Source organism: Terrapene carolina, unplaced genomic scaffold (genome assembly GCF_002925995.2).
Source record: "Terrapene carolina triunguis isolate 2854851 unplaced genomic scaffold, T_m_triunguis-2.0 Scaffold790, whole genome shotgun sequence".
Lineage (NCBI taxonomy): Eukaryota > Metazoa > Chordata > Testudines > Emydidae > Terrapene > Terrapene triunguis.
This window is the reverse complement of record NW_020665141.1, coordinates 109,558-121,195: the sequence shown is the minus strand read 5'-3', so window position 1 is coordinate 121,195 and position 11,638 is coordinate 109,558. Positions and strand designations below refer to the sequence as shown.

General features: G+C 51.7%; 1 protein-coding gene across 1 annotated transcript; it reads left to right on the top strand.

Annotated features, from left to right (window-relative positions):
- The first annotated feature begins 1,236 nt into the window (after positions 1–1,236).
- Positions 1,237–10,955, top strand: DERL3 (derlin 3). Its single transcript, XM_024195535.2, has 7 exons — positions 1,237–1,431; positions 3,385–3,450; positions 4,172–4,245; positions 4,882–4,975; positions 7,973–8,168; positions 8,780–8,870; positions 9,426–10,955. Exons 1-7 carry the CDS (start codon positions 1,339–1,341, stop codon positions 9,541–9,543), a joined length of 732 nt encoding a protein of 243 aa, XP_024051303.1. The 5' UTR covers positions 1,237–1,338; the 3' UTR covers positions 9,544–10,955.
- The last annotated feature ends 683 nt before the right edge of the window (positions 10,956–11,638 follow it).

Here is an 11,638-nt window from a genome sequence, read left to right as displayed (position 1 = left end):
CCGGACATGTCCGGCTTTTGGGGATTTCCCCCTGGACGGGGATTTGAGTCCCGAAAAGCCGGACGTGTCCGGGAAAATCCGGACGTATGGTAACCCTAAGCTATTCCATACCCCATATCATTTCTGTTGCCCTTCTCTGTACCTTTACCAATTCCAATATATATTTTTTGAGATGGGGCGACCACATCTGCACGCAGTATTCAAGATGTGGGCGTACCATGGATTTATGGAGCGACAATATGATATTTTCTGTCTTATTATGTATCCCATTTGTAATGGTTCCTAACATTCTGTTTGCTTTTTTGACTGCTGCTGCACACGGAGCAGGTTATTTCCAGAGAACTATCCACAGTGACTCCAAGTTCCCCTTCTTGCTGGGTAACAGCTGATTGAGACCCCATCATTTTGTCTGTATCGGTGGGATTATATTTTGCCATGTGCATCACTTTGCATTTATCAACACTGAATTTCATCTGCCATTTTCTCGCCCAGTTTTGTGAGGTCCCTTGTGTAACTCTTGTCCCTCAGCTTTGGACGGAACTAGCTTGAGTAATTTTGTATCATCTGCAAATGTTGCCACCTCCCTTTTCCCAGCTCACTTATGACTGGGTTGAACAGCGCCTGCCCCAGTACAGACCCCTGGGGACAGAACCACCCTGTGAAACTCAAGGGGGCTCTGCCCCCCGGTGCCCCTAAGCCGGCGATAAGCCCCCAGGCAGCGGCAGCCCGGGCCCAGGGTGACCAGACAGCAAGTGTGAGAACTCGCCACAGGGGCTGGGGGGTAATAGGAGCCGATTCAAGAAAAAGACCCAAAAATCGGGACTGTCCCTAGGACATCCTACCCAGGCCACCCCCACGTCCACCCCCGGCAAGCGTGGGCTCTTCCTATTGGTCTAGGTGGGCCGAGGCTGTAGCCCTCTGGTGCGCTGATTGGCCGCCTGTTACAGACACGTGGCCCTCTCTTCTCCCGCCACAACAACATTGCCCCTTTCAGCAGAGGGGCAGGACTCGTGCCCTCCCATTGGCTCCGGGCCTCCTCACTCTCTGCTCTGTCCCACCCCCACAGAGCTGCGCGTCCCAGTGATTGGTTTGTCGCCGCTACCCGCTCTATTCCCCTAGTCAGCGCGAGTTTCTTCCGGGTTGGGGAGGCGGGTGGCAGGCAGTGGTTGGCTGGTCAGCGCTGTCTGTCACTTCCCCCTGGCGCAGCGATTGGCGAGCGGAGCCCTGGGGGTGGGGCTGAGCGTGCCTCGGTCGCTCCGGCCGTAGGGCTGTGTTAAAGGAGCCGTAGCGCCGTTTTCTGCCGCCGCTGCCCCGGACCCGGCTGCCCCGGGCGGCGCCATGGCCTATCAGGGCTTCGCGCAGGAGTACCTGGGGATCCCGGCCGTGACGCGGGCCTACACCACCGCCTGCGTCCTCACCACCGCCGCCGTGGTAAGGGGGGCCGGGGCGGGGTGCGCGGGGCCGGCAGCCCCCGCAGGGCAGTGGCCGCTCCCGGGTCCCCTTGGGCACCAGGACGTGCTGCGGGTCCCAGGCGGCCCGGGGGGGAGGTGAGAGCTCGCGGCGGCCCTGCCCGGCTGTCTCCCTCTCCCCCCGGGGGGCAGAAAGCCGCCCGCCCCTGCCCACGTGCGCGCTGCAGTGTGGACGCGGGCTCCGGGCTCGGACACGTTTCAGGCCTGCGCCCTCAGGACAGGGGTTTGCTGTGCGGGTGCCCTGGGACTGGAGCCCGGGGGCGGTCTAGGGGGGTGATCGCTCGCGCCGCGAGTTCGGGGTCTGGCCAGGGGCGCTGAGGACGAAGCCCAACGCGAGGGTTTAACAGCTCCGTGGCTGTTCACAGTCCCCAGCCTGCCCCGTTTAACGAGCCCGGCCCGACCCTGCAGCAGGCCTGGCCCCTTGGAGTCTCCTTTCCAGTGACCGGTCCTGTGTTTTCTCTGCCAGGCGCACCGGGTGCTGTGGGAAGGACTGGGGGGTGATTTGGGCTGAGGCTGGTCCCTGTTCATTGTGCTCCTCTCCTCAGTGCTAGGGAGGGAGGCAGACTGTGTGCCCGGGAGCTGGACATTTGGTTTGTGGGTTTGCCTGCTCCTTGTTTCCTCTCTGTGGCCGGGATCCTTCAAAAAATGAAAGAGCAACAAGAATTTCAGCTTTTTTTTCTAGAGCTTATTCCCTAGTGTGAGGCTAAATTCTGCTAATAGTGGGATTGGTGGGCTTGCATTCTGGCTCTCAGCACTTGCATAATTTGCTCTAATTTTCTCTAAAGCACACACTCTCTTTCTTTCCCACCATCAGCTGGCAGTGAAATAAGTTTGACCCTCAGACAGGGTGCAAGATCTGTAATGCTCTCTGAGGCCAGACTCTTCTAGGAGTAGATGCTTCAGTAGTCATGTGTGCAGCTCACCATGTCTTCCCTGAACCATCCTTGCAAATGACCACCTCTTACCTTGCTGGGTAGGGGTTGGAATGAGCCGTATTGTCAGAGGTTGCATTTAATGTCCTCCATGGGATGGCAGGTAGGATGTGTTTGTGAGGACTGATGTTTTTGCCCCCTTACACACTACAAGTTAGACAAATACCTGTCAGGGCTGGTCTAGATAATACTTAGTCCTGCCATGAGTACAGGGAACTGGACTAGATGACCTCACAAGGTCCCTTCCAGTTCTACGATTCTATACACGGACATATAGTGTTCACCCAAAATCAGAAGACCAAATGCTACCTGCTTGAATAAAGAGCATCAGAGGATGATAACAAGGGGCTCAGAAAGCAACAGATACAAGTCTAGCAGCATGCACAGCAAAAAAACAAAAGAGAATGACTGCTCCATTTATGCAGCAAGTGGCTCATTCCCCACTGAAAACACTTCCTACATTTCCACTCCCCCAGTGACAGGGTTCTTTCTGTCTCCAGCAAACTCCGCCTTTGCTCCAAATTGCTTGCACAAAGATCCTTCCATTGAAACAGATTCTGACCATTCCACCTGCATTTGTCTGCTGATTCTTTCCCTTGTTCCTCTGCTGCTTTGTGTCTGTCCTGGCCCCATTCCTCTTTCCCTCAAGCTTCCTGCTTCCAACCTTGCCTGATGTTATATGCCCACTTTCTTCCCTTCTATCCTCCCAAAAATAAAAAATTACCTTGGTTTGTCAACCATCGTTATTACATAACAACCCTGAGTAGCTGCGTGACCTAACCGCTGTGTCCTTTGTCCTCCTCATCCCTCACTGCATCACTTGATGCTCTCACTCATGGCATCGTGTGTAAAATTAAGTGGCAGGTTTCTTGGTGCAAAGTCTGGCATACTCTGGGTGCTGTATAAACAACACTAAGTGCAGCATGACCTGCTTCTCCTGTCTCACTCCAGGGTTAAATGATCGCTCTCTTGGTTTCTTGCAGCAATTAGAATTCATCACCCCTTTCCAGCTGTATTTCAACCCAGATCTGATTTTCAGAAAGTTCCAGGTGAGATTCTTTTCTTATAAGGGGTTAATTTTCCACTGAGTCCTTCACTCTCTTCCTAGCCTGATAATCCAGAGATTCCATGAGCTGGAGGTGGAGCCAGCAGGCCAGCCCAACTTCCCTATTTTCCTTATCACAAGGAGCCCTACTAGGCCTGGAGGAGCTTCTTTATTCCAGATACTCTCTTGTGCTCTGTCTGGTGGTGAAAGTGGCCGCTGGGCCTTGTGGGACTTTTTCCCACTAGCAGAAGCTGTGGAGGCGTGGCTATAGTCAGACAGGAGTGTTTTCCCCACCCTTCTCTGCCCCATGCCACAGTGGGTTCTTTAGGTCCTTTTCCTGTTTTACTCAGATCCTACTAAGACTGTCACTCCAGTCCCCTTTCAAGAAGAATTGTGGGTGAAATTTATGACCATCTAGTCTCTTGGGGCTGGATGGGGGAAGCTCTCCCTTAGAAAGGAGTCTTGCCTTGGGTGATGGGATCATAAGTTGTGTCTTCCCTTGGGGAAGGTGTGGAAATATCACTCACCAAGGAGGAAAGACTGTCTGGTTCTGAGAGGGTAGATGGAATCCACAGGAGGTGGGTCATACCAGCATCTGGTTTTGTGGGGGTGATTACCTAGCACGGTAAATGGCTGTATGGAGGCACCCAGGTGTGGGGGGCCTTCCAAATTGGGGAAGAGATATGGCTGTCCATCTCGTTCTTCTCCTGTCTCTTCTCTTGCAGATCTGGAGGCTGATCACCAACTTCCTCTTTTTTGGGCCCTTGGGATTCAGTTTCTTTTTCAACATGATATTTTTGTATCCTTTGGTCTCATCCGCACTTTCTGCTCCCTTTTAGTTTTAAATATGACTCTCCACTTGCCCACCTTCCTGATCTAGTTGGCTTGTCTCATCAGCAGGGCTGGGCTGTAGAGTTCCCCTTCCTCAAGTCTCCACCAGGCTGAACTGAAAAGTCAGTTCCCAGACAGGGTCACTCCAGAGCCTGTTGGTGTCTTGGGATGGGAGATGGCCAAGCTCACTGCTGAAGAGATCCAGCTAGCCCATCACTCTTTCACTCTGCCACCCAAAGTACCTGTCTGGCTGGGGCAGCCCCCGTTGAGGAGTGCCTAGTGTGGTATCAGTGAGACAGGCAATGTTAGCTGCCACCAGAGACTACAGAGCTATACCAGCTCCTGTAACTGTGCTGTCCATTGCCAGTGCAGTGTGGTTTCTGCAGCCATGCTGGACAGAGGTGACTTGCTCTTTCCCTGAGTCTGGTAACACAAGACGAATCTCACTGCTCTGGCTCGGGGACTTGGGCAGCTGGCTGGCAGCTTCCTCTAATGAAACCTCTTGTGGGAGCTTTTCGGCAAACCCCTGTGGCTCAGCCAGTGATGCAGGGCAGCCAGCTGTTAAGTTTCCTATACTGCAAACCCTCTCGTTTCCTGCTCTCAGGTACAGATATTGCCGAATGCTAGAGGAAGGTTCCTTTCGGGGAAGGACTGCAGACTTTGTCTTCATGTTTCTCTTCGGGGGATTTCTCATGACAGTATCCTTTGTTTGAGTTGGTCATGGCCCTCTGGGCTGCTGTCCTAGGATACTCTGTGAATAGGCTGCTAGTCCACTGACGCCTTGTACCAAGGGCCTTCTTAAGCTCTTCTGTATGCCTCTCTATGTTCTGGTTGGCTTTACCATAAAGTAGAACAGGTGGCTGCCTAGAGTGGCAAAACTTGGACTGCAGGATGTGAGGCGCATGTTTCCTAAGGCAGACAAACCCTGGAGCCACCTGGCTGACAGATGCAGTCTCTGCTCCTGGGATGGCTCTTCTCACGTACACCAGCCTCTGTCTGTGCAGGCTCTCAAATAGTGGGCTGGCAACTCCCCAGGCTAATTCCTTTTGTTGTACACTCTGTTCATACTCACCAGGCCCTGAAAGGACTCGTCTAAGATTGATGCTCCAGCTACAAAAAGTTGACTTTTGTGTCTTCCACTGACCACAGGAGCTCTGATGTATCTGGAGGAGTCACATATAATTGGGGGGGGGGGGGGGTGTTGTATAATCATGGATGCAGGAAGCTGTCTGATCAGTAGGCTTAGCCAGAAATGGAGCCATATAGCTCTGCCCAGATTAAGTGAAAACCTTAAGTAACCCTACTGAGCTCTGAGGTTCCTAGTCCCATATCTCTACACTGATCCATGCTGTTATCTCAGGGAAGGGAGGGGAAGTAGGGGTGGTTACTGCACAATAACAGCTCACACCGGAATGTGGTTAATTTAGAGAAAACCAGCAGCCATTAAAACCTTTAGCTCCACGCCCCCAGAGTGTGTGGGACTGGCAAAGGAGCTGCACGGATGTAGCTGAAGACAGGTTGGCCCTGAATCTTTAGCAGATTGTGTAGCATAAGGCTCTGCACTGTGGTGTTCTAGCTCATGGGCATGACCAGGGCTACTTCTGATTTTTGTACCTAGTGTGAACATTGTTTTACGCTTTGGAACCATTTTAAAGTAAGAGAAACATGTCTGGGAAGGACGACCAACTCCCTCTGCAGACAAGCCGCTGCCATCTGTTGCAAGGTGCACTCAGAGAAGGGTGTTAAACGCGTGTCCAGATGGAAAGGAGCAGTATCAGAAGATGTGCTTTCCCTAACGCTGTGTGTATTTTCATATGCAAATGCTGAGCAGACTCCGACATCCTGGTGCATGTCTGTAAGTGCTTAGCTAGGCAAATGCTAATGCATCTGTGGTGTCCACGCTCTTGACCTGCCAAGACTGTGTCAGAGCCCGTGAGCACAGCAGAGAAAATGATTGTGAAGCAGTCTCACCTCTGCAAACCTGCAGCTAGGCCTTAGGACCATTGGCATGTTAGAAACAACCCACTCATCTCCCTTAGGGAAAGCTCTAATTGAGAAGAGGTTATGGTTTATCTTTGACAGAACTCTCTTGCAGAGGACAAGTGTGATCGGCTTGGATGCTGATAAATGTTAGGTCCACCTCTTGTGCTCAAAACATGAAACTTAACTTTAAGAAGTTGGTTGGCGCCTAACCGTTGTAATGAGATACAGAATCTCTCTCTCTAGAGTAGCCATTCAGACCTAGCCCAGGGTAGTAGTTATAATCCTCTGGTGGTGGTTCAGAGCCCTGTTGAAGACGAGTTTCCTCTCAGTCCAGATCCCACCGCACCAGTGTCCATGTAATGAAAACCACCATGTCACACTAACTGGCACCCTCAGCAAAGAGCAAGGAAGGGTTTGACATGGATACTGATCTCCTACCCCTCACAGCCTTGGAAGGCAGCTTGGTCTTGTGGGTAGGGCATGGTACACGGAGTGGGTGGAGATGGCTTCTATTTCGGGATCTAGCACTGACCCACTGGGACTCTAGGCAAGCTGACCTCTCTCTGCTAGCTTCCCCATTGGGGGAAAGCAGGATAATTCTACTTACCCACCTTGGAAAGTGCTTGGAGCTCTTTTGCTGAAGTATTGAATCATGGTGATATTAGAACCACTCCCTTCAGAGCAATGGTGAGGGGCTAATGAACAGCCCTGCTGCTGCCTGTAAGGATTTCATAGAGGGCTTGGGGCTCCCTGCTGTCAGTCAAGCTGCTTCCACTAACACTAAGTTCATGCTCTGCAGATTTACAGGAGAGAATTTACAAAATAGGGTTCTCCTGTGAGCTGAGCAGGTTGGACACTTACCGTAGCAGCAATAAACATCAGCTTGGACATTGCTCCTGAAGAGCCAGGTGGTTTTCCAAGGGAATAACAGCGGTTTGTGCTATGCCTGCCCTAGGGTGGAAAACGCTCTTCCTCAGCAGAACGGCATGCTGACTAATTCCCGTTGCAGGCACTGTTACGGAGGGGTGAGTATGGGGGGCTGTCCCCATGCACAGGAGAGGGATGAACTTCTGCAGGATATAGCTGGTGACTTGTCCACTCATTTTGGTATCCATGACAGGCCCTGCTCACAGATTCATACGAGACCTAGGTCCAAAGGGACCTCTCATGTCCAATTCCTCATCTTGCACAGAGGTTTTCGGCTATACTAACATCCCTGGAAGCTTAACGCCTAGTGATGAAGCCTCAGGCTGTTTCATGTCTCTTCCCGGCTATGGAACACTTCTCTGAGTTCGTTACAGAAAAATGATGTCCAGTGTAGGGGATATTGTCCTCTGCTGCAGGGGAGGTCAGTGTCCTGGGAAAGGGAAGGGGTGTGTGCGCTGCAGAAGTGAGGGTGCGCAGCCCCTGCTTGCCACGAGCCCACACCAGGCAGCACAGAGTAGCTGAGGTGTAAATGACACTGATCCAATGCATGGTTTGCTACTGGGGGAAGATGAGGTAGGCCTGGGCAGAGGGATTGGTGTGTACAATCACTTACGTAGTTGACTCCAGTACACGGAAATCCTAGGCAGCTGCCCAAGTATCTATCTAATCTGTCAGAACTTCCGGTATTTGTCAGGGGCTTATGAGATTGTCGCATCTTCTGTCCTGCTGCTCTGGTCTGTAGCCTAAGCAGAACGTGCTGTTCTCCTTGACTCTGTAGCTCTCAGCTCTTCGGCCTCTTTGCCAGCCTCTTCTTCCTGGGCCAGGCTTTCACCATCATGCTGGTGTACGTGTGGAGCCGCAGGAATCCTTACATCCGCATGAACTTCTTTGGGCTTCTTAACTTCCAGGCCCCCTTCCTGCCCTGGGTTCTGATGGGATTCTCTCTGCTGCTGGGCAATTCCATCATCATTGATTTGTTGGGTAAGAGGACACTGGGTGCCCGGAGGAAGGGTGGCTTCTGTGTGCGTACAGCTCTCCCAGCTGTGACCCCAGTGGTTTACATCCCGTGGCCTGGGTTCACCCGTGGTAGTGGCATGCCCTTTCTCAGAGGAGTACAGCTGGCCTAGTCTGATTGCCAGACACACAAGTTCAGTCTCGCTGTTTAACTAAGTGCACTTTGTATAGCACCTGTGTGGTGTGCCCATGAGGCACCAACAACTAGCCTGGACGGTGCCATCTATGAATGCCCCAGCTGGCTCTTCAGTAATGGGGATGGGGAGAAAATGAGCTCTAAGCTGACACTCATGCCCCATTCCTTCTGCCCTCCCAGTTCATAGCCCAAGAGTTCTCTGCAGCCATGGCCCTTGCTAAAGGTGACCCCCCCCCCCAACCACACACACAGTAGTGACTCATGCAGGGCTCTCCCAACTGGGTATGCAGAGGCAATGCAGCTGTCTCCTGGGACAGCTGCTTACAGGTAGATTTTCTCCTGTCTCAGAACTTCAGTGAGCAGCTAGCTAGCTGTCCCCCACCCCACCCCCCGGGAAGAGGCATGTCTGAGGGTAACACGTCTGCCTTCACCTTCTCTACAGGAATTGCAGTGGGTCACATTTATTACTTCCTTGAAGATGTTTTTCCCAACCAGCCCGGAGGGAAGAAGTTGCTGCTCACTCCAGGCTTCCTGTAAGTGAAATTCTAGTCGTCTTTCCTGGGTCCAGTGTATCATCACCACTTCCAAGGGTTTTCTTCATAACAAAATAGCTAACCTGCCTCGGTGCTGGGAAACACCCTCAGCCTCACTCGGGCTAGTTAATAGCCAGCCTGTGCAAACGCTGACAGCTGTCCACATGCCTCAAACTACTGTCCTAACTGGCTATCTGTACATGCTCTGACTCAGGCCCCCTTGTTACTGGGAGTCAGGTTTCCTATGGAAGGAAGTGGCCCTTGTTGGACACTTGAGCAATAAGGTATCACGGCACGAGGGCAGCTCCAGGCTTGAGAACTTAAGTACAGTGCACAGGTAACTGGATCAAGTCAGGGGGGAGGGCAGCCAGCAATGCAGTTGCTGTTTCCCTGACTCCGCGGAGAACTAGGCACTATGGAAGCCCCCCTGGTGCAGTACATGTGGCTGTCCCTGAGAATGGGTTGGGTTCCTAGGAGGGATGGGGGTGGCTTTCATCCCTCTCGCACCTTATTCTTACTGTTCACTTCTTTTGGGGTGGGCCTGTTCCCTGCCAGGAAGCTGGTATTTGACACTCCTGAAGAGGATCCCAACTACAACCCCCTTCCTGAGGATCAGTCAGCGAACCAGCCAGCTGCTGACCAAGACCAGAACCAGCAACCGCCACCTCAGTAGGGGGGGGAGAACCTGCTCTCCCCCACGTGACCGAACTTTTCTCCTGTCTGCTGGACTGATACTGTGCCATGGACAGATGCTGTCTGAAGAACAGCTCCGGTCACTAGATTAGTCTGTATTAACATCTCACTTATCCCTGGGGATAACCTATTTCCCAAGTTGTTCTCTGGAGTGTCATTTAAAAACTGAATGGAGTGATGTAGAGGGGGGTGTACAGAAGTGGTGTAGGGATGGGGTGGAGGCTGGCCCCTGGCTACAGTAAATCCCACAGCACCCTGGGCCTCAAACGTTCTTCCTCGTCTAGTTCTGCTACAGCTATGCTGTGTGCCAAGTCACCTGTCTCCTCGGTACACCCACTGGTACACCCTCCTTCCCACAAGGCTCCAGTTGTTGCTTGTGCCATGGAAGTGCTTGATGCTCTAGGTCTCACTCAGCTGTAGTAATGTGTACACCCCACCCCCAGGACTGGAGAATGGCTCATTGCCTTGGTTCTGCTCCTTCCCCTTCCATTCTCCCAGCTTCTTTACATTAAAATTTATATTTTTCAAAGGTGTAGCTGTGCCTGGTAGGGCAAGAGGCACCTAGGGCTGTTATACAGAACAGTTTTACTTAGGCCCTGGCCCTCAGCAAGGGCTTTGTTCCTAGGTGCAAGTTATTTCAAATTCTGCTCAAACCAAGGGAAGACATAGACTAGTGCACTTGCCCAACGAGGGAAGAGCCCCACTGCCAGGACAGACGGGAGCTTGAGGGCTGCATGGAAAGGAAACAAGCAGCGCAGGTGCCAGACAAGCTGAGGGAGACGCAGGATATTTAAAGACAGCAGCAAGGCCCTCTTAACGCAACGGTCACAGGTTTGTTCCAGGACCTGCCTAAAGGCTCAGAGCTGAAAGTCTTCCAGTCTCCTCTAGTCATGGTACAGTGACTCATGTTAAATTACTAAATTTAATCATGACAAAGTTTGCCCCTGTACAGCCAAGCAATAAGTTTTAGGCCTTATCTACAGCCACCAAGTTGCATTGCTTTAAAAGCCCACTGCGTTACACCAGTGCCAATGCTTGTGAATTACATCTGAAAGCTAAACAAGTTTCACCTACTAAAGCTCCCCACTGAGTTGAACCAGTTAACAAGGCTGAATAGTGTGTGTGTGTGTGTGTCTGGACCAGGCCTAAGTGTTTCTTTCAAAGCACAAAGTTTGTATTATGCAGCCAGCTTTGGGGGGCTGGCATGTGTCATAGTGCTTTGCAAGCCTCTAACCAACCAGTGCCACAGGAATCAAACGGTAACTAGTATTGAGTTAGCTGAAGCAAAATGGTGCAGGAGCCTTAAGGCAAAGGAAACTCAGCCCCCAGCCCATCACTTAATTCTCTGCTGTTTATGTCAAGTGCTGCTACCAGAGGAGAGGCTGAAGCAGGTCTTAGATTTTTCAGGCGGTAGTACTATTGTAATCAAGCTCCATTCAAGGGGGGGGATGTGGGGGGGCCACAAGGAGATTTACTCATAGTCACTGATATTCTAAGCTTAGCTGTGTATAAATGCAGCTTTTGGCTGTGGGACTTCTCCTCCCCCCCGTGTTGGAATAACCTGTTGCCGAAAGGTAAGCAGCAAAGACTAGGCCGGGGACAGACAGTTGGTCAGTGTAAGGGTTAAGGCTGCAGTGATAAAAGCTGCTGAGTTTGCAAGTTCATGGCTTCTGCAAACTCCCTGCCAGCTGAATTTTTATTCTTCCCTCCCCCCAGACACAGAAACCGGTTCGCTTTCAAACAGCTATGAACTGGGGCTGCCATGGTGCAAGATGAAGCATAATCCTGCTAAAAGGAGATTTCTGACAATGCTAGAAGCGGGGGTGGACTACGCTGGAATAGATTTTTACAGCTTTCTTTAGCACAAGGACCATGACACCAGTGTCCGGTTGTCAGTGTAATCTGCGCTGCTTGCAACATTTTCTCTTGGTTTTCCTGGAGGAGGAGGAGTGCAAGCTCCAGCAAAGCGCCAACAAGCCAGCAGCTTGGCTTTGATTCTATTTAAAAAAAATAAAAATAAAAAGCTGACAATTTGTATCTTGTTTAAAACAGCCGAATTAAACTCCTCCTGGGAA

Coding starts and splice junctions, on each gene's coding strand:
- DERL3 (XM_024195535.2), top strand. CDS start 1,339: ATGGCCTATCAGGGCTTCGCGCAGGAGTACCTGGGGATCCCGGCCGTG. Junction 1,432..3,384: donor TCCTCACCACCGCCGCCGTG/GTAAGGGGGGCC, acceptor GGTTTCTTGCAG/CAATTAGAATTCATCACCCC. Junction 4,976..7,972: donor TCGGGGGATTTCTCATGACA/GTATCCTTTGTT, acceptor TGTAGCTCTCAG/CTCTTCGGCCTCTTTGCCAG.